General features: G+C 44.6%; 1 protein-coding gene across 1 annotated transcript in view; it reads right to left on the minus strand.

Annotated features, from left to right (window-relative positions):
* Window positions 1-22,129, minus strand: part of LOC149275917 (solute carrier family 23 member 1-like) — a 155,718-nt gene that overhangs the window by 18,958 nt on the left and 114,631 nt on the right. Inside the window, exon 12 of the mRNA XM_089504144.1 lies at window positions 4,655-4,784. Coding sequence (XP_089360270.1) covers window positions 4,655-4,784 — 130 coding nt within the window. The remainder of the gene's footprint in view (window positions 1-4,654; window positions 4,785-22,129) is intronic.

The raw sequence follows: 22,129 nt of genomic DNA on the forward strand, positions 1-22,129 counted from the left end.
TGCTGCGGTACGTGTTAACCCCGTATTAACCCCTTAACCGGAAAAAACGAACACGAAGAATGTCCACGAATATTTGCCCGAAGAGAAGACAAGAACGGACGAATATTCGTGGAATACGAACATTTTTTTTTTGCCGAAGGCAAGCGCAAAGACGAAGACGAAGAGCTCCCTGGTGCCCAAGTCTAGTACATACTGCCACGTATGCACAGCGCATGCACAAGCTGGATTGATCTTAAACCATGCATGTTTACATACACTATCTACATGGGCAAGAATTGAGCTCAATATATGGCACACATGGTGTATGAATGTACAGTAACAGCACTTGAAACATTTGTGTGGCGTTACTGTTCAAACCATGGACTGGCCACACGCTATTTCAACCAATTTGAGTGTCTGTGATCCTTATAGTATAGTTGACATGAATGACTGATCATGGTGATAATGATTGAATGTACACATTTAATTTTATTGAATTATATTATCTCTTAAAATAATCGACAAAACATTTGAAATTATGTACAAAACAACAAAACATGCAAGTAGGTACTTGCTAACCACAGTAGAAAGGAAGAAGTGGTGCTCAAATGTGGAGCCTAAATATGAGGGGATGGGACAAAGAGATGAAGGGTTTACAGTGGGAGTTTACAGAGGGAGGGATTGGTCAAAAACAGAAAAAAGGTGTGGCCTAGACAGGAAGGGATAGGTAAATTAAAATTAGGGGGCGTGTGAGCTTAGTCAGACCTAAGGCAGTGCAAAATATAAATACACCACTGTTTATACCAGGCTTTAGTCTTCCTCATAATGAGAGGTGGATGCAAAATTTGATGTGCAAATTCATTCTATTTAAACCAGAGACTTGCTCTGGTTTAAATAGAATGAATTTGCACATCAAATTTTGCATCCACCTCTCATTATGAGGAAGACTAAAGCCTGGTATAAACAGTGGCAAAACTGGTAAGTTTGGAGTTAATTGCGAGGAATGAGTTGAAAGACAGCAAAGAGGGCAAAGTATAAATTGTACACTTGCACTTTTTATCTAAATTGATTTTGGAATATCATGCTGTTAATGCCACATGTATGCACTCCTGGAGAAAATGCCCCAAGGGACAGGGCCAGATTAATGTAGGGGGTGATGGAGCTGCAGCTCCAGGCCTCTACCTTAAATAGAGGGCCATCTTTAATGTGGGGCAAAACCCCGCAAGCAACCACCATCACAGGATTGAAAGGGCCTTACTGCTTATCTGTGCAAGCAACATCTCTTGTTCCGCCCAGGGGAAGCTGGAACCCAGCGGAGTCAAGTGAATTTATCACATCACATGACCCTGCTCCATTCCTGCTTTCCTCTGCGGGACAAGAGAAGTTGTTTGCACAGTGTGCGAGCAACGCAGAGGGAAGCGGCGGCCCCTGTGGAAGTCTGCGAGCGTCACTGGGAGATCATCAGTGCAGGTATGGGGAAGATGTATGAATGAGTATGCGTGATTGAGAGAATGAATGAGTATCTGTGAATGAGTAAATGAATGAATGTGTGTGTGATAGCATGGATGTGGGGAAAACATGGCACAGGGAGGCTAGGATGCCACATGGAAGGCATGGACACTGTCACTGAGCTGGCTAGTCCGACCGACTATCTCCGCTTACGTGTGCTCCCTTAGCCTGGGACAACAGACTTTCCCCGGTTCCCCAGTCACCAGCCGAGACTCAGTGTAAACACACATTTACATAAAACAAGATATTGGGATACAAACTGTCCCCTTAATCTACCTGCCAGAGACAACAGGGGCAGTAACGGGATTAACAATACAATAGGGTCCCAACCTCCACTATCTATTACTGGCCCAAATCAGTTCAAGGGATGGTCGGGGTAAATGTCTGTAGTAGTGGAACTGGGGGGAAGGGGGGGGCAACATAATAATGCACCATGGGGTGGAGGGGTCTGATATTAAATTCAAACAATGATGGTCACTCCCTGGTTGCAGATCCTGGCTGACTGCTGGAGATAATCCCCTCAGCAAGTGATGAGATGATCTGTGGCTACCCCCAGCAGTAAATCCTTACAAACTCACAGCCCATAGTCAATAGGGAGGAGGCTGGCAGTCAGGCCTCTCCAGTGGTCCCAGTGATGGAGGGTTCCGTCACATTACTCCCCCTTCCGAATGGGACTGACTCCGTAGTCCTCTGTCAGCTGCTGGGGACAATATCCTCAGCTCCCTGAAGTGGGATCTGCCGCTGGGCCAGGAGGACAGGTTCCTCCGCTCCCGGACTTGGGAGCTTCCGCTGGGGAGAATGGCCAGCTACGCCATCTCCCAGGTACTCACTCAGCCGCTGGGGAGTGTTGACGTCTGCTACCCCTCCCTGGTGCTCCAGCTGCTGCTGGGGTGATGGGCCGGCTGCCCGATGTCCCTGGATCCCAGTAGCTGTTGCAGGTGCGGGGCAGAGGCCAGCGACACTCTACCCTTTTGTCAGCGCTTCAGCTGGTGGTTGGGGATCTGGGCAAGTTGTGGACCCAAGTGTGGAGACCGCAATCTCATCCACCCCTCCTGGGTTAACACCCTCAGATGAAAACTATTAAATCCACAGAATCCATGGACACTGGGGCATTCTGTTGAACACGGTCGAACTGTTTTTTTTATATGCCTTTTCCAGTTCCCACTCCTGTGTAATTAAAAAGTCTAAATCACCTTTAAATCCTAGTGCATCTGGGAGGTCCAACTCCCTGAAATCCCGGATGTCCTCAATCCGCCACTCCGCTGTACTGCGGAAGTCCGGATCCTCCTGAATACTATCCCATAATAATCCCGGGCCACCAAAGTCATAGCCCTCTGGAGAACATTCTTTTGCAGTTCCCCAATATGCTTGCTCTGCATGCCACTGCAGAGCCCGATACCAATTTTCCAGCTCTAACTCCTGTTGGACCAGCTTGTCCAATTCGGATATCCATTGCTCCTGGGGTTGCTGTCCCAGGAATGACATCCGTAGTTCCCGCTGGTCTCTAATCCTTTGTTCGAAGCTTGGAAGACACTGACCCCCACGTATAACAGCCTCCTTGAGGGCCCTCTGCCATAGTGACCTTTGAACCAGTTGCCTCAAATTCTGGCTGACTCCTGGCATCCCCTTTGCTCAGGTTGGCATTTGCGGGGTAGAGGACAATTTGATTGTTTTCGACATCCACACATTTTGTATGAAGGTCCACCTCTCTCCTGTTCATCATCCTCCACTCTGGGAGCTCCCTAGAGATGAGCGGACCTCGCCGGCTTCCGTCTGGGTGAGGTGGGAGGAGGGGGCAACATAATAATGCACCATGGGGTGGAGGGGTCTGATATTAAATTAAAACAATGGTGGTCACTCCCTGGTTGCAGATCCTGGATGTTTGCTGGAGATAATCCCCTCACAGAAGTCCTTATAAACCCACGGCCAATAGTCAATAGGGAGGAGGCTGGCAGTCAGCCCTCTCCATTGGTCCCAGTGATGGAGGGTTCCGTCACATGGGTGTGGCAGAGCCTGTCCTGGTATGTGTATTTGGTCATCTGTTTCCTTTCCTTTACTTACTGTAGGAATGAATTGAACGATTTCATTTTTACTTATCCAGAGAAAAAACACCCTCCTTGATGTGTAGTCACTTCAGTGGACAAAACTTTCTAGGCCCAGAGATCAATGAGTGGACAAGTAAAGGTATTGTGTGATTTACTCTATTTCAATTTGCATATTTTATAAAAAATGCTTGCCTTGCTCACCTGTGTGCTGGAGCCCCTGGAGAGGACTGAAAGCAAGCCTGCTACCCACAGATTATGGACCCTGTCTCCCTGCCCTGGCGAGTGGGACTGTTGTCCTCGTCCAGGACCCGAACTCTCCAGTCTCTAAGTGCACCCCAGTACTGGTTAGTGGGACAGGTGCCTCTGCCAGCCCCCTGCATCCACAACTCTAGGAGCGACGGAGCTGCGCCCCCTGACTGAACTGGTTGCAGACCCGGTTGGGGTCTGGCCCCAGTTCAGTCTTCTTTTTAAAAGGGGAGATATGTGACAGAATGACCTGTCATACAGAGCCCCAAGGTAGTCCGAGATGGCTCCAGCCTGGCTGCCAAACAGGCAGGAACTCCATTGTGTAAACTAATCCCATTAACAGGATTGCTGCCAGGGGGAGATTCAGTAGCTAAAGGGGATTAAAGGTTGGGTTGTCTACATGTACCTGTTTATCAATGTTGATTTATGTTAATGAAGTTCTGTGGCTATATGAGTCTATGTTTTACAAGAATAAACTGTTCATTCCTAATGTACTCAATTCAAGGTAGTTGTGTGTCTACTTATTGGGTACACATAGCAGGGTGCCAAGGTGTGCATGCTGGCTGGTGCTGGAAGTTATTCCGGGGACAACAGGAGGATACATCTGGGTGATCTCTGGGAGTAACTACAGCTCTCTTAGTGAACCTGTTACAGTAAATATCCTCACATAAGTTTATTTAGTATTTAGACTTATAAAATTTAGAAAAAGAAACACTTTTAAGCCATATTGGTGTAGAAGAGTTTTGAAAAATAATGAAAACTGGGTGGACATAAAATGCTGCTTTGTGTAGTAGGAAAACATAAATTATGGATTGCCAAATATACAAATTTAAAACATCCATTGAACATTAAGCCTACTAAGGCTCTTAACTCACCAAACAATGTGCAAAACATTCCACCAAGAATAGGATCAGGAATAGAGGCAAACAAAGCAGTAAATTTTCCTATTGTTCCCAATATAAACATGATTCCAGCTCCATATTGTACAACTCTTCTGCTGCCAACCTGAAAAACAACAATGGAACAGTTAAATATACTCCTTTCTTATCTTATCTGCTTAATGACCATAGAACATACTGTTACATCTATTATTATATGGTCTTTGCATTGGGAGGGAGATAACCCTGTCATTACTGGCTGCTGGTGCAAGCGTTGGTTACACTTAAATGACAGTGAATTCTTGAACTTCCAGGAACACAGCGGGGTCATGTCACACAATATTATGTGACTCCCAAGGTAAAAGCAAGGCTGCTCCCCAGTGTGAGCAGCTTGAAAGGGGGCTCTGGGAAAGGTAAATGGGATAAGGGCAGGGCCACCCCAAGGCAAAATGCCGCCTGGGGCAAATTTTAAAATGCCGCCCCCCCCTTATCTACCCTTCCTCTCCCTCTGTCCCTGCCGCCCCCCCCCCATTATCTACCCTTCCTCTCCCTCCGTGTCCCCCCCCCCTTGTACTTACCTTTCAGCAGTCCTGCGGCGAGTCTCCCTGTTCGGTCTCAGTGCCCGAGACCGAACAGGGAAACTCGCTGCAGAGGAGAGAGAGAGGGGCGCCGAGCGGGTACTGACAGCTTGGTAAGCGAAAACCACTCGGCTTGGGGCGGGCCGCCTGGAGCGGTTGCCCCACTTGGCTCCATTGTCGGGCCGGCCCAGGATAAGGGAGTTGCATTTACTGTATTTTCCCACGTTTTTAGATATTTTTCATACTAAATGATAGTTAATATATATAATAATTTCAAAAGAAATCCCTACTTGTCGTGACCCCCCCCCCAATATACATGTGACCCCTGTAGGGATTTCAGTGATTACTGCTGTGTCACTGACTCATCCGCAGTTCTTGTGAATGAGCAGAAGATGGCAAACTGGATAGCACATTGCTGAGGTGATAAAAGGGGCCATTGGGACTAGTTTTGGGAGAGGAGTTCAGAGTTGGGTGCCAGAGTAGTGATGGGAAGTTAGGATCAGTAAAGTGAATCGATTCATTTCGAGTCGTTCATTGAAATGAATCGATTCATGATCCGATTCATCGGTTCACTCAATGTCACTCACAGCAGTTACTACTTCCCAGTCCCTTCCTGCAGTCACACCGACGATTGCCCCACCCCTTTCCTTATAGCCTCGACACTGCTTAGCAACTCATCTAACAGTAAGTATAAAATTAATATTTGGGCTGCTGAAAGTTGGGGGAGGTGGGGGTTACTTTAGGGGCAGTTATGGTTAATGGGGTCTTTAGGGTTAATTGAGGGGCAGTTATGGTTGATGTGGTCTTTAGGGTTAATTTAGGGGCGGTATGGTTGATGGGGTCTTCAGGGTTAATTTAGGGTCAGTTATGTTTAATGGGGTCTTTAGGGTTAATTTTAGTGTCAGTGTGCTGTATACTGATAACTCAGAGCTGCTTCGATCAGTTCTTTGAATCAATGAACTGATGAATCAAAGCTACTCTGAGTCTGTGAATCTATGAGTCATGGTTCCTCTGAAAGAGCCTGTGAATCGATGATGCAGATGACTCACTATAGGATCATGTTACAACTACAGTTCATGATTCACAGACTGAACTGTTACAAATGAATTGTTCAGTCTACTGAAACGATTCATTGAAAAGAGTCGGCTCAAAAGAACCTTCCTTCATGAACCAGACATCACTATGACAGAGGTGAAGGACCTCCCCCGGTTTAGCCCCCCATATTAAGATTTTTTACAAAAGATCATTGCATTTGTTAGATCAGGTTTGATCAACTGTTTTTTTCGTTAGATCTACTCTAAAATAGGCAATATTAACAATCTTTTTCAGGGGGGGGCTAACCCGTAGCCAGCCCCCCTCAACAAAAATTTCAACAAAATGTTACTGATTATGATAGATTCGCGTTAGATCAGGTTTGATCAGCCAAAATTTTTGTTAGATCTAGTCTAATTACTGAGATATTGCATATTTAATGAGGGGGGGCTGGGCCCCCCTCAACTGAAATTTGGATTTTTTTAAATGGATTTTGGTAGATATATTTGTTAGATCCGGTTAGATCAACAGTTTCTTTCGTTAGATCTACCACGCAGGAGGCGGTATTCACAATCCTATTTTGTGTGCGGGGGATGGGTATACATACAGGCTGGCCCCTCCAACTGAAATTTGGATTTTTGTTTATGGATTTTGGTAGATATTCATTAGATCCGGTTAGATCAACTGTTTTTTTTGTTAGATCTATCACGCAGGAGGCAGTATTCACAATCCTATTTTGTATGCAGGAGGATGGGAATACATACGGGCTGGCCCCTCCAACTGAAATTTTGATTTTTTTTCTAAACTCTATGATCAAAACCTGTGTTGCTAAATATTTGTAGTAGGTAACCGGTCTAAAATAAACAGAAATTGAAAACAGTAGACTGTGTTTTTCTAATATTTTATTGCTAAAATTTCAATTTACCAGATTATCACAAAAGACATCTTTAAATTTAATGGCGACCGTCAATTAAACAGCTCTAGCTGCCTGGGATGTTAAAATATGCCAACAAAACAACATATTTTTAGAAACTACACCCCCAGCTGCAGCAAATGAGGTCTTATTTGTATTTGTATCACAAATCTGATGTGCACAACAAATAAGTGAATATCACACTTATAAAAAAAAATTAAAAATTAAAAGCGACAAGTTCATTTATGTCTTGCGCACTCCAGTCTTGTGCTACTAATACATGCAGCCCCTCATTTGATGCGCCAAGGGGTGTAGTTTCTGCAAATGTATACTTTATGTACCATATTTTAACTTCCCAGCTGTCTAGAGCTGTCTAATTGCAGGCATCACCCCTAAATGTTTTAAGACAATTTTTTAACAAGATTTTCAAATCTGCCATATCTGAAGTTAAAGTGGCCTAGACATCTGGGAAGTTAGATTAGGGTACATAAAGTACACATTTCAAGAAACTACACCCCTTGAGTGCACAAATAATGATGGAATATGTCGCTTTGGCTAGAAAATGTTTTTTCTAACCATAGCAACATGTTCATTTGTGTCTTGCGCACTCCAGGTTTGTAATAGAAACACATGCAGCCCCTCATTTGATGCGCCAAGGGGTGTAGTTTTTGCAAATGTGTACTTTTTGTGCCATAATTTAACTTCCTACTTGAGCAGTAATGCCACGTCAAGGCTTCAACCCTAATTGCTGACCATTCACACGCCTTTCATATCTCCATTAACTCGCAGAAGCACACACCATTCTTTCCTTATGGTAAAGGAAAGGGAGAAAAATAAATCACTTCTACAGTAAAAATAAGTTTTGCAGTCAAAATGCAAGGAGCTCCAGGGATGAGATGGTTACTCACCTACCACACAGGTTAAATGGCTTATTTAAAAAATATTTGCAGTTCATCAGAATTTCAAAAATTGCCTCCCTCTACCATTGGCTAAATTTAACCCCATGATCAAAGGGTTCATGGGATTAAAATGTAGTATCGGCCATTTTTAAAAAGGGAATGTGACTTTTCATAGCTATATGATCACTGTGGTAAGTTTCAAAAACTTAGATATTTTTTAAAGTTAAACTAGTTTATGGTTAGATAATGTAATTTGTTTTACTTTTTTTTAATTTTTACATTTTTTAAAATATTTTTTATTCTTTTTTTTACAAGCCTTATACCATCAAAGGCGATTACCTTTCCAACGGTATATGTTGTCTGTAGCTGCTTAGATGCCTGAGATACAGGCATCTAAGCAGCATGCTGCCTTACCTCTTTAACTGACAATTGTCAGTTGTTAATAAAGTTGCGTGGTGACGTCATCGCGTCATTGCGCGTGATGTCACCGGGTGGATCGGGTGGGTAGGTGGTGATCGAGGTCCACAGACCTCCATCTGGATAGGGTAGGGACCTGACTGGGACTGCTAGCGAAGGCACCATGCCATCGTTAGCAGTCAAGGGGTTAAAGCTGAACTGACCTGATTGCAGACTGCACCATGCCATCGTTAACAGTCAAGGGGTTAAAGCTGAACTGACCTGATTGCAGACTGTGGAGTGGTAAGCCTAAACAGGATACCCTGAAATTAGTCAAACAAAGGCTTTGATCTCCAGTTTTACTGACATACTGAAAGTTTTCAATATAATTCAAACCATACTGTGAAGTAGACTTGGGCACCAGGGGGCTCTTCATGTTCGTCTTCGAGGAAAAAAAAATCTTCGTATTCTGCGAATATTCGCCCGTTCCTGCTCGTTTTATCTTTGTTTTCTCCCGGCTGCGTAGCAGGGGTTAAGAACACATCGGAACAGCAGATGCGTTCGCGCCGTGAAGGTACGTGTGTGCGGCTCTATTGGTCGCCGGAACGGTGCTGGTCTGGCATCAACAAATGAATTGCAGAATGCACTTCATTCGTTGATGGCAGACGACCCCCCTGTCGAAACGACCAATAGAGTTTCACACAAGGACCTTCATGTTGCTATCCGAGGTGTACACAATACACATTGCCCGAAACTGAGGGCCAAGTTCCTCCGAGCAGTTGTCTTGTCTGAGACCTAGACAAATGCTCCAAGGAACTTGGCCTCCTTTTTATCATACACAGTCACACATCCATAGATGTTTAATAAAAGAATAGGGATTATTTTACATTTTTAAATCGATTTTGGACCACTTTTAAATACATGCCTAACATTTGCTACCTATTTATAATGGCATACTTTGCAACAACCCAACTTTTACTGGACAGGACTGGAAAAAAGCAGGACTGTCCACGAAAATGTTGGGTGTGTTGGCAGGTATGCGAATGGAAAAAATGTGGGACAAGAACTAAAAATAGCTTAGGGTTAATGTACGGTTATGTTTAAGAGTACTAGCAGTGCACTGTTTTGGTTAAAGATGTATTATCTCTAAATAATAATTTAATTTTAATGGGTTTATTTAATTTTATTTTAAAGTTATATTTATTATTTACTTTATTATATTTATTTAATGTTGTAGTGCTACCCTACCCAGCTATACCTATGTGCACTAGCATACCTAGTTTAGCTAAATTTGATGGGACAGGAAAAAAGCAGGACTGTCCCTGAAAACATTGGGTCTGTTGGCAGGTATGTGGATGGAAAAATGTTATAGGGTGAAGTGTGAGTTATAGCGTTAATGCTAGTGAGTGTAGAAATGAAGGCCAGGGTAAATAACAGAAGGAAAGGTCCTTGTGATTTGTGAATTGTACGTGTGTGTGTTATGTCACTGTGTTATATGTGTTATGTGTTATGTTTGGTAGGTTGTGTATCAGACGGAAAAAAATGAATGTAAATGGAAATGGAAAAGGCGAATGAGTGGGCAAATTGGTGACCCGCTCACCTGTTTCACCCCAGGGCAAAGCATCCAAACACTTTCACTCCTTGACGTTTGGCAGCGGACTTCCAGAGCTCAGACACTAGGCCCTAGCGTAAGCTGGCTACTCCGGCGGAGGTAGCAGGCATTGCCACACCGCAAACAGACGCAGCCAGGGGGGAGAAACTACACCAGCATTGAAAAATGGAAAAGGCGAATGAGTGGGCAATTGGCGACCCACTCACCTGTTTCACCCCAGGGCAAAGCATCCAAACAACTGTCAGTCCTAGACGTTTGGCAGCGGACTTCCAGAGCTCAGACCCTAGCGTAAGCTGGCTACTCCGGCGGAGGTAGCAGGCGTTGCCACACCGCAAACAGAGGCAGCCAGGGGGAGAAACTATCCTTACCATTAGGGACATTTGAGGCATGACACTAGCCAGGAAGCGAACTGGCAGAGAAGAGACGCTGGCACCACCACCAGCAACAGCATCGGGAAAGGTGAATGAGTGGGCGGAGGTAGCAGGCGTTGCCACACCGCAAACAAGTGCAACCAGGGGGAGAAACTACCCTTACCATTAGGGACATTTTGGGCATGACACTAGCCAGGAAGCGAACTGGCAGAGACTAGACGCTGGCACCACCACCAGCAGCAGCAGCATTGGGAAAGGCGAATGAGTGGGCAATTGACGACCCGCTCACCTGTTTCACCCCAGGGCAAAGCATCCAAAGACTGTCAGTCCTAGGCGTTTGGGAGCAGACTTACAGAACTCAGACACTAGGCCCTAGCGTAAATTAGCTACACCGGCGGAGGTAGCAGGCGTTGCCACACCGCAAACAAGTGTAACCAGGGGGAGAAACTACCTTGAACATTTTGGACATTTGAGGCATGATTTCAGCCAGGAAGCAAACTGGCAAAAGATGCTGGCACCACCACCACCAGCAGCAGCAGCATTGGGAAAGGCGAATGAGTGGGCAATTGACGACCCGCTCATCTGTTTCACCCCAGAGCAAAGCATCCAAAGACTGTCAGTCCTAGGCGTTTGGGAGCGGACTTACAGAACTCGGACACTAGGCCCTAGCGTAAATTGGTTACACCGGCGGAGGTAGCAGACGTTGCCACACCGCAAACACGTGCAACCAGGGGGAGAAACTACCTTGAACATTAGGGAAAGAAAATTAACTTTCCAAGCTAAGAGCTGGGTAACCCAACTTGGGCAGATTGAATTTAAGAAAGGAAATCTGCTCCATCAGATGAGGTGCCATAGAAAACACGCGCTCACTTTGTGCAGGCCACACACTCTTCTTTTCATCCCAGTAGCTAAGAGGATCAACATTAGGCGCAGAAGGAACTTCACAGAGGTAAAGTTTGACCATTTCAGCAGCACTACTCTCCTTTCTACTGCTAGCTCTGTCAGATGGTCCAACTATACTCCCAAGTGCCTCTTCCCAAAACGCAGCTGCTCCACTCAGCTGTATTGTGCTGCTCGTGGCACTGCTGCTGCTGCTGCTAGGAGTAGCAGACAACATCTCTTCCTCCTCCTGCACCTCTCCCTCCTCGGACAGCATTCCCATTTTACGCTGCCAGTCACGCACCTTTTGAACCAATTGCTCCCGGTAGCTACTGAGAACATTGAATTTCATTGCTAGCTTTCCCTTAATTCTTGGATCGCAAAGGCACGCTAGCATCATTTCGGGACTTTCTTCCATGCGTTTGCGAAGGTGTACTTTTAGCAGATCCTTCAGCTTCCCGACTATGGTTGCTACGTCAGGATGTAGAGTGCCACCTTGAACAGCCTCACGGTTTTCAAGGAACACATCCATCTTGCTGCCTAGATGGGAGAACACTGGGATTACCTGGGCCAGACTGGCACTGTTTGATCTTAAATTTTCAGTGGCATGAATGGTTTAAGGACTGCCACTAGCTGGGCGATCACTGTCCAATCCTCCCTATTCAATGGAGATGTAATCCCAATATTATGCTCTGAGGCAAGATTATGGATTGCCCTCTGCTGCTCCAAAATCCTCTCCAGCATCTCTAAAGTGGAGTTCCACCGCGTACTGACATCCTGTCGTAGGCAGTGTACGGGAAGACCTGCCCTCTCTTGCTCTTCCCTCAAAAGTTGGCTAGCCTTAACACTATGGTGAAAGTGCCCAGCGATCTTTCTGCAGCGGGACAGAACTACTGCTGCTACATTAGTTCCTTCTGACATTGCTGCCTTCACTACAAGATGGATGATGTGGGCTGCACAGCGCACACCAACAATATGACCATCTCGCAGCGCTTTCACCATATTGGCACCTCCGTCAGTTACCACAAAACCAACTTCAACATTGGTGCCCGCCTCTGCTCCCACCCAAAGGCTAAACATTTTCCTCATTGCATGCAGAATATTTTGGGAAGTGTGCTTTTCATCCATCACTTCTGCATGGAGAAGGAATGATCGGTAGCCTGCTGCAGCAGCTTCCTTGGGCACACCGGGCTGCCACCAGTGTGCTGTCAAAGAAAGAAAGGCATGCTGCCCACTAGGTGCACTCCACAAATCTGTTGTGAAATGAACAGACTGACCAGCAGCCTTGGAAAGCTCCTCTTTCACTGCTGAAACACAGGACCGATACAATGAGGGGACAATGTTCCTACTGAAAGTGGAATGTGATGGAACTGTGTATTGTGGAGCCACAGCCGCCATCAATTGTTTGAAAGGCTCCCCTTCAATCATGGGGAAGGATGCCCCTCCAACAGCAATGAACTAACCAATAAGTTGCGTTACTTTATTGGCCTGCTGTTTGGACATTGACCTCTTGGAGTGGAATACCACAAATTGTTCCAGGGTGGGCTGGACATGCAGTGCTCCAACCTGCCTTGGTCTCTGGCTGCCAGCACTAGCTGCTGCTGCTGCTATTGGCTCAGAAGCAGCTGTTGGGGTTTTTCCACTCTCTCTGGAGATGGTACTAGTTGTTGTTGTAGTACCACGGCCACCAGCTATGTTGCCTGCACTACATTTTACTTCTGCATCTTTCCCCAATAGCACAGCGTTGTGTTGAGTGCTGAGGTGATGCTTCATGCTATTACTGGTAAAATGGCCAGACACTTTCCCTCTGCTTATTAGCTACCCAAAATGTTTGCACTTTCCATAGCGCCCTTCTTCAACATTTTCAAAGTGCTCCCAAATTGGGGCGCACATAGCCTTTCAGTGTGCTTCTACTGCTCGGGGTGGATGAACAGAGGCAGAACTAGTGGTGGTGGCACTGGTGGTACTACCAGTACTGGCCATAGTGGGACTGCTAATTGTTTTAACTCTACCAGATTTGGTAGGTTTTTCTGCTGGTGGTGGTGATGATCGTAGCGGAGAAGGTGGAGGCTCAGGGGAAAATTGTGCACTAGTCATTTGTACACTGCTCCCTGAGGAATCTGATTCCTGACCACTCATCTCCTCTACTTCCTCTGGCTCATAGTCTAGTTCTTCATTAGCCAGATCAAATGGAATTCCTGCTAGGCTGGAGCTAAGACTGATATTGTGACTAGTAGTAGTGCGAGCAGAAAGAACAGACTCTGCACTTGGCCTCTCCGTCTCAGGCTCCTCTGGTACCTCGCTAGGTGGAGTTCCACTATGTGTAGCCCTCTCTCTAACTGTCTTTACAAAAATATTTGTGAAAAAAAGGAGTGATGAAAACCAGTGTGGGTGTATAGAGAAAAAAACAATAAAAAATACTTCCCTTTATGTTGTATGATTTTTCCGGATACTCAGCTGCAGCCCGTACAAACACTCTCCAGGTGTTTCAAATTGAGAACAAAGAACGCTAGGGGGCGCTCGTGTATACCGGTTTTAAAGAAATAAAATAAAAAGAAAAAATATAATTGTGTAATATTCAACACAGGTGCTGTCGCTGTAAGTCTATATAATGCACTTACAGTGTTCACATGTGTTCAGGCTTCAATAGACAATCCTATCCTCCGGATGGATGTATAGTGAATATATGTAAAGAAGCAGAGAGACAGGTAGGGACCCCAATGGTGTATTATCATGCAATATTTGTAGTACGCAAATACCAAAATGCACTTACACTTTTGAGGGGGTTTTTAAAACCCTTACACGTCAAATGTCTTTCCTCTGCTCCTCTTGTAACGCCTTCCGATGATCTGTATGTGTGGGACTATGTCCCAAGATGGAATCAGGCTAAAATCACTCTATAGTATAGTATAAAAATCCTATTTATTCAGGGCTAACATGCCAAAATAATAAAATGTTCACATACATCCACCAAGGGATGCTTTAAAAGTCAAAGTAAAAGAATAAGGAGAGCTCTTTAAAATCCTCAACGCGTTTCGCCAATTCCGTGGCTTCATCAGGATTTTTATACTATACTATACAAAAAAATTGACTCTTCGTGCTCATTTTCATGTTCCCCCGAAGACGAATACACAAGTCTGCTGTGAAGTAAGATACTTATGGGCCCCAACTATGTTATGTGCACCAACTAAAGGTACCCAGCGGTCGCCAGGGCCAAGATTAGGATAGGCCGAGGTGATTGGGGGTAGAAGAAGCTCATATTGTATATTCCTTATTCTGAATATTTCATTGTACTGTATTTCATTTTTTCTGTTATATATTTATGCATAGTGTTTTACTGTGTAATACAAAGTTAATTTTAAGTTAGCCATGTGTCAGTTTTATTGATCACCATTGGGTGGAGCCACTGCCACAGTTATGCACTCTAACTCCCAGGTAGCGGAGGCTCAAGATTGGCATGCAGAGGACAAAGAGTTAACTGAGGTAAGGGACCACAAAGATATTGGTGGGCCTACCCAAAAACCTGTTACATATAATTTGTGGGGGACATAGCAAACACACAAAAACTGCTCTTGTAATTTAGCGCAAACTTGGTAAAAAAAAAACCTGATCATGAAGGGGTTAAATCTGGTTATAAAATATAAAACTATGTATACCATGTGTGTTAACAATGTACGTCAGAGCCATATATATTTATATATTTAATTTGCCTTTAATTTGACTATATGGACTCTGTCCCAGGATATGGTTTTGCCTAGACTTGTGCATTCGTCTTCGGGTGAACATGAAAACGAACACGAAGAGTGCGGTTTTTTGTTTGTTCCGAAGAAACGTACAACAGAATGCAGTGCCAGTAAAACATAGACGAAGACACACAACACGAAGAATCATCGATTCGCCAAATTCAAACAGGAGTGAGCTGATCCTTGTCTGTCCAATCAGCTCGCTCTTGTGACGTCAAGTTAAGGGTCTCGTCCAATGCCTGTGCTGCTGTTTTTTTTAATTCAGAAACCGCCTTTATAAGACCAGAGCTTGCCTGAGAGATCTATTCATTTTCGCTGTGACTGCTTTGGCAACACTGCTGTGCTGCATCCGAGCGTTACAGTGAGAGATTGTTCTGTGTGAGACTGGTAAGCTTCAGCCTCCCAATTCTCACTGTGTAGAATCAGTTCTACTGATTTCATAATTTAGTAATTGAATTGATTTTTTTTTTCTTCAGTGCTTCTGTCTGTCATCAACTGTGTAGTGCTTTTGAGTTGACAGTGCACCCAGTGCCTCACTGGCACTGGGGTGCCCTTGCCCTGGGCTGGGAGTGCCTACTGCCTGCCCTGTCTTTACTTAGTTCTTTTTCTGTTAGAAATTAGAATTATTAATTTTATAGAATTTATAAATGTAATATAATTATAAATAATATATAATAATTTAATACATTAATATAATTAATTATATTATATATATTGTCATATAGTATACTAGTGTAGAGTATAGACAACTACTAGTGTGTAATCTAAAATCATTAATATTTAGTAATAATATTATTATAATTCATTTTAGCTATCTTAATAATTAATTAGCTATATTAATATATTAGCTTATTTAGCTTGAGACAGTCTGTCAGGTAGGAAGGTTAATAATTTATCCCACATAAAGATTAACCAGTCCACTACTACCCTTAAACTCAATCTAGAATTTGCTAATTCATTTTATTATTAATGATATTAATATAAGAACTCCCTAAACCCTAATTATTAATTACCGTATTTGCCTGAATATAGGCCACACTCCCCCCCCCCCCACTTTAAGTCTTTAAAGTGGGGGTGCAGCCTATATTCGGGGTCTAGCGCCCGACGCCCGGGTCATGCAGTTCCGGGCGCCGGGCAGGCAGCAGGGTTAGGATACAGATCCCCCGCAGTGGTGCAGAGGACCTGCATCCTACTCTCTGACACGCTTAGACAGCCTCCCCAGCCAGCACTTTCCACGAGGGCAGTGCCGGCACGGGAGGTTGTCTAAGCGCATCGTGCAGACGTTCACCGGCAGCAGTGATGTGTGTAAACAGCCTCCGCTGCCGGCACGTCTGCACGATGCGCTTTAACAATCTCCCTTGCCAGGAATTCCCACGGGGGCAATGAAGGAACTAATGTAGCAGCAGTAGTTCTGTCACGCTGCAGAATGATCGCTGGGCACTTCCACCATAGTGTTAAGGCTAGCCAACTATTGAGGGAAGAGCAAGAGAGGGCAGGTCTTCCCGTACACTGCCTATGACAGGATGTCAGTACGTGGTGGAACACCACTTTAGAGAAGCTGGAGAGGATTTTGGAGCAGCAGAGGGCAATCCATAATCTTGCCTCAAAGCATAATATTGTGATTACATCTCCATTGAATAGGAAGGATTGGACAGTGATCGCCCAGCTAGTGGCAGTCCTTAAACCATTCAGGGATGCCACAGAAAATGTAAGCTGAAACACTGCCAGTCTGGCCCAGCTAATCCCAGTGTTCTCCCATCTAGGCAGAAACCGTGAGGCTGTTCAAGGTGGCACTCTACATCCTGACGTAGCAGCCATAGTCAGGAAGCTGAAGGAACTGCTAAAAGCACGCCTTTGCAAGCGCATGGAAGAAAGTCCGAAAATGATGCTAGCGTTCCTTTGCGATCCAAGGATTAAGGGAAAGCTAGCAATGAAATTCAATGTTCTCAGTAGCTACCGGGAGCAATTGGTTCAAAAGGTGCATGACTGGCAGCGTAAAATGGGAATGCTGTCCGAGGAGGGAGAGGTGCAGGAGGAGGAAGAGATAATGTTGTCTGCTACTCCTAGCAGCAGCATCAGTAGCAGTGCCACAAGTAGCACAACACAGTGGAGCATCTGCGTTTTGGGAAGAGCCACTTGGGAGTATAGTTGGACCATCTGACAGAGCTAGCAGCAGAAAGGAGAGTAGTGCTGCTGAAATGGTCAAACTTTTCCTCTGTGAAGTTCCTTCTGTGCCTAATGTTGATCCTCTTAGCTACTGGGATGAAAAGAAGAGTGTGTGGCCTGCACTCTCATGGGTTGCGCAGGAGCTACTATGATGTCCGCCAACCACTGTTCAAAGTGAGCGCGTGTTTTCTATGACATGGCACCTCATCTGATGGAGCAGATTGTCTTTCTTAAATTCAATCTGCCCATGTTGGGGCACCCAGCTCTTAGCTTGGAAAGTTAATTTTCCCTAATGGTCAAGGTAGTTTCTCCCCCTGGTTGCGCTTGTTTACAGTGTGGCAACGTCTGCTACCTCCGCCGGTGTAGCCAAATTATGCTAGGGCCTAGTGTTTGAGCTCTGGAAGTCTGCTCCCAAATGTCAAGGACTGATAATGTTTGGATGCTTTGCCCCGGGGATAAACAGGTGAGCGGGTCGTTAATTGCCCGCTCATTCACCTTTTTCCATTTCCAATGCTGCTGGTGGTGGTGCCAGCATCTTTTGCCAGTTCGCTTCCTGGCTAAAAAAATGCCTCAAATGTCCCTAATGGTCAAGGTAGTTTCTCCCCCTGGTTGCACTTGTTTGCGGTGTGGCAACGTCGGCTTCTTCCGCCGGTGTAGCCAAGTTACGCTAGTGTCTGAGCTCTGAAAGTCTGCTCCCAAACTTCAAGGACTGACAGTGTTTTGATGCTTTGCCCTGGGGTGAAACAGGTGAGCGGGTCGTCAACTGCCCACTCATTCGCCTTTTCCAATGCTGCTGGTGGTGGTGCCATCATCTTGTGCCAGTTTGCTTCCTGGCTAAAGTCATGCCTCAAATGTCCTTAATGGTGAAGGTAGTTTCTCCCCCCTGGCTGCCTCTGTTTGCGGTGTGGCAACGCCTGCTACCTCCGCCGGAGTAGCCAGCTTACGCTAGGGCCTAGTGTCTGAGCTCTGGAAGTCTGCTACCAAATGTCTAGGACTGACAGTGTTTGGATGCTTTGCTCTGGGGTGAAACAGGTGAGTGGGTCACCAATTGCCCACTCATTTACCTTTAACATTTTTTCAATAATCTAGTTTTTCTCAGCAAATCTTTCATTTCATTTTTTTCCGTCTGATACACAACCAACCAAACATAACACACACACATGTACAATTCACAAATCACAAGGACCTTTCCTCCTGTTATTTGCCTTGGCCTTCACTTCTACACCCACTAGCCTACAATTAATGCTATAACTCACACTTCACCCCATAACCAAATTTTTCCATCCACATACCTGCCAACAGACCCAACTTTTTCGGGACAGTCCTGCTTTTTTCCAGTCCTGTCCCATCAAATTTAGCTAAACTAGGTATGCAAATACAGGTAGGTAGCTAGGTAGGAAGCACTATAAACATTAAATAAATATAATAAAGTAAATAATAAATATAACTTTAAAAATATAACAAAATTAATTAACACCCATTAAAATTAAATTATTATTTAATGCATCTTTAACAAAACCAGTGTACTGCTACTACTCTTAAACATAACCATACATTAACCCTAAGCTATTTTTAGTTCTTGTCCCACATTTTTCTATCCGCAACAGACCCAACTTTTAGGCAAATGTTAGGCATGTATTTAAAAGTGGTCTAAAATCGAATTAAAAATGTAAAATCCCTATTCTTTTATTAAACATCTATGGATGTGTGTGTATGATAAATAGATAAATAAGCCCCGTTTCTCCCAGGCCAAGTTCCTCAGAACATTTGTCTAAGTCTCAGACAACTGCTCGGAGCAACTTGGCCCTCAGTTTAGGGCAATGTGTATTGTGTACACCTCGGATTGCACCATGAATGTACGTGTGTGCGACTGTATTGGTCGTTTTGGCAGGGGGCTCGCCTGCCATCAACGAATGAAGTGCATTCTGCAGTTCTGCATTTGTTGATATCAGACGAGCCCCCTGCCAGCGACCAATAGAGTCGCATACATGTACCTTCATGGCGCCAAAGCATCTGCTGCTGCTCTGATGTGTTTCTTAACCCTGTATTAACCCCTGCTTGGAAACCGTGAGAAAACGAAGATAAAACGAGGACGAAGAATGTCCTCGAATATTCGCCCGAAGAGAAGACAGGACCGGGCGAATATTCGCGGAATGCTAAGATTTTTTTTTCTCCGAACACGAAGACGGAGACCCCGCCGGCGCCCAAGTCTAGTTTTGCCCTAGTGGCAACTAAAATAAATGTAAACAACTGGATGTGACATTCTCAGAGCAAGGTTCAAACTAATAAACTTTTTTCCTTGTGTGGTTAAGCTGCTAGTTTGCTCTTAATGTTTTGATCTCCTGTTGTGACCTGGTTTGCTGTGTTAATGTTCCTGACTTCTCCAATCCTGATCTGGCCTGATTCCTGATAATTCATATATATCCTGTCCTGAACCTGTCTTGTCTGACTTAACTCTACTCTGTCTGGGCTCTGTATTTAAGGGGCAAGGATCATAAGCAAATCCAACAGCCTCTCGAGCTCAAGAGCTCAACCTAAGAGGGAACCAATTGGAGGGTGAAAGGAGTTCATTTCTTTTGCCGACAGTCCAGCTGTTTTGCATTGAGGGATATGTCTCCCTGGATAACATGGGATAGCCCTCTGGGATTGGGGGTTCAAACCCTATTTTTATTATGTTTTTTTTTAATTCATGACTCCCGTTTTCCATATTTGATGTATCCACACAAATTACATAATTTTCTTCAGGATAAGTTGGAGCTTCTTGGCTGAAACATGCATTTACAATTACTTTACAAATCTTATTAAACCCTCCATAATTCAACCAACATAACTGATATCACTATTAGACTTGTGCACAGTGTTTCCCGGCCATTCAGCTTGGATGAAATTTGGGGGCTTTTTTTTTTTTCTTTCTTATTTCAAACACCATTCGGGGGGCTCTCCCAAAGAAGGAGGTCCCTGACGTCCTCTGGACTCACCTTTCATTATACAGTCATGGCCAAAAGTTTTGAGAATAACACAAATATAAGTTTTCACAAAGTCTGCTACCCCAGTTTAGATGATGGCTATTTGCATATACTCTGGAATGTTATGAAGACTGATCAGATGAATTGCAATCAATTACAAAGTTGCTCTTTGCCATGAAAATTAACTTAATCCCCAAAACACATTTCCTCTGCATTTCAGCCTTGCCCCAAAAGGACCAGCTGACATAATTTCAGTGATTCTCTAGATAAAGCAGGCTGGAGATCACTCTGTTATGCTGAGCTAGAATAACAGACTGGAAGCTTTAAAAGGAGGGTGGGGCTTGAAATCATTGTTGTTCCTCTGTTAACCATGGTTACCTGCAATAAATGCAGCAGGCAGGTGTGAGTGCATCTGCATGCACAGTGAGGTGAAGACTTTTGTAGGATGGCCTGGTGTCAAGAAGGGCAGCAAAGAAGCCACTTCTCTCCATTAAACAGGAACAGGCTGATATTCTGCAAAAGGTACAGGGATTGGCCTGCTGAGAACTGGGGTAAAGTAATTTTCTCTGATGAATCCCCTTTCAATTGTTTGGGACAATACGGAAAAAAGCTTATCCGAAGAAGACAAGGTGAGCTCTACCATCAGTCCTGTGTCATGCCAACAGTAAAGCCATGAAGAAAGAATGGTACCAACAAATCCTACAAGATCAACTTCTCCCAACCACCCAAGAACAGTTTGGTGATGAACAATGCCTTTTCCAACATGATGGAGCAATTTGCCAAAAATTATAACTAAGTGGCTTGGGGAACAAAACATTGAAATCTTGGGTCCATGGACAGGAAACTCCCCAGACCTTAATCCCATTGAGAACCTGCGGTCAATCCTCAAGAGGTGCGTGGACAAAAACCCACAAATTCTGACAAACTCCAAGCACTGATTATGATAGAATGGGCTCCCATCAGTCAGGATGTGGCCCAGAAGTTAATTGACAGCATGCCAGGGCGGATTGCTAAAGTCTTGAAAAAAGAAGGGTCAACACTGCAAATATTGACTTTGCATAAACTTAATGTAATTGTCAATAAAAGCCTTTTACACTTCTGAATTGCTTGTAATTATACTTCAGTATACCATAGTAACATCTGACAAAAATATCAAAGAACATTGAGGCAGCAAACTTTGTAAAGACCAATTCCTGTGTCATTCTCATGACTGTACAAATCTGACAAAGTTTCCCTCAGAGTTAAGAAGGTCAACGAGGTGCAATAGCAGCAGAAGTAGTAGAGCACTGGGCCTGGACAGGCAGACACTGGCAGATTATAGGAACATGCAGACCTGTGGACCAAAACTGAACTTCCCTGTCAGGATTGAGAGCAGAGGATAGTCCAAAAAGAAGTCAGGAACAGTCCAATAGGTCAGGGGCAGGCGGCAATCAGAGAAAACGGTAGTCCAAGCTAGGGTCAGGAAACAGAAAAACTGGGTAGTCCAATAGGAAAGCCAAAGGTCAAGAAATGGAGAATCCAGTAGAGGGTCTGTAGCAAGGCAAGCAGAGAAGAACAGGAATCTGGAGTCCAAGAACACACAGAACCAAAGTTCTGGAACAATGGAGTAAAGTAGCTGCAGTCTGAGGGGTTTTAATAGAGCTGCAGGTATCTACTCCTCCCCTGTGCCGGGCAAGCTCCTCACTGGATTGGTTGCCAGAGAGGAGTGCTTCCACAGCACCTGGTTCAATGTTTCTTTGTGTGAACATCATTGATGGATAGCTGATGTTGGAGGTGGGCTTTACTTTCCATCCACAGGTGTACATCATTATGCTGAGGTCTGGGCAACACCTGGAGTCTTCCCTGGGGTCTGTTGTAACTTTAGGCTGTGGCTTTGGCCTACCGCACTACCACGTTCACCACTCCGTGATTGTGGCG

This window comes from Sceloporus occidentalis, unplaced genomic scaffold, assembly GCF_023333645.1.
Source record: "Sceloporus occidentalis isolate IW3139 unplaced genomic scaffold, rSceOcc1.0.p SCAF_257, whole genome shotgun sequence".
In the NCBI taxonomy this organism is placed as follows: Eukaryota; Metazoa; Chordata; class Lepidosauria; order Squamata; family Phrynosomatidae; genus Sceloporus; species Sceloporus occidentalis.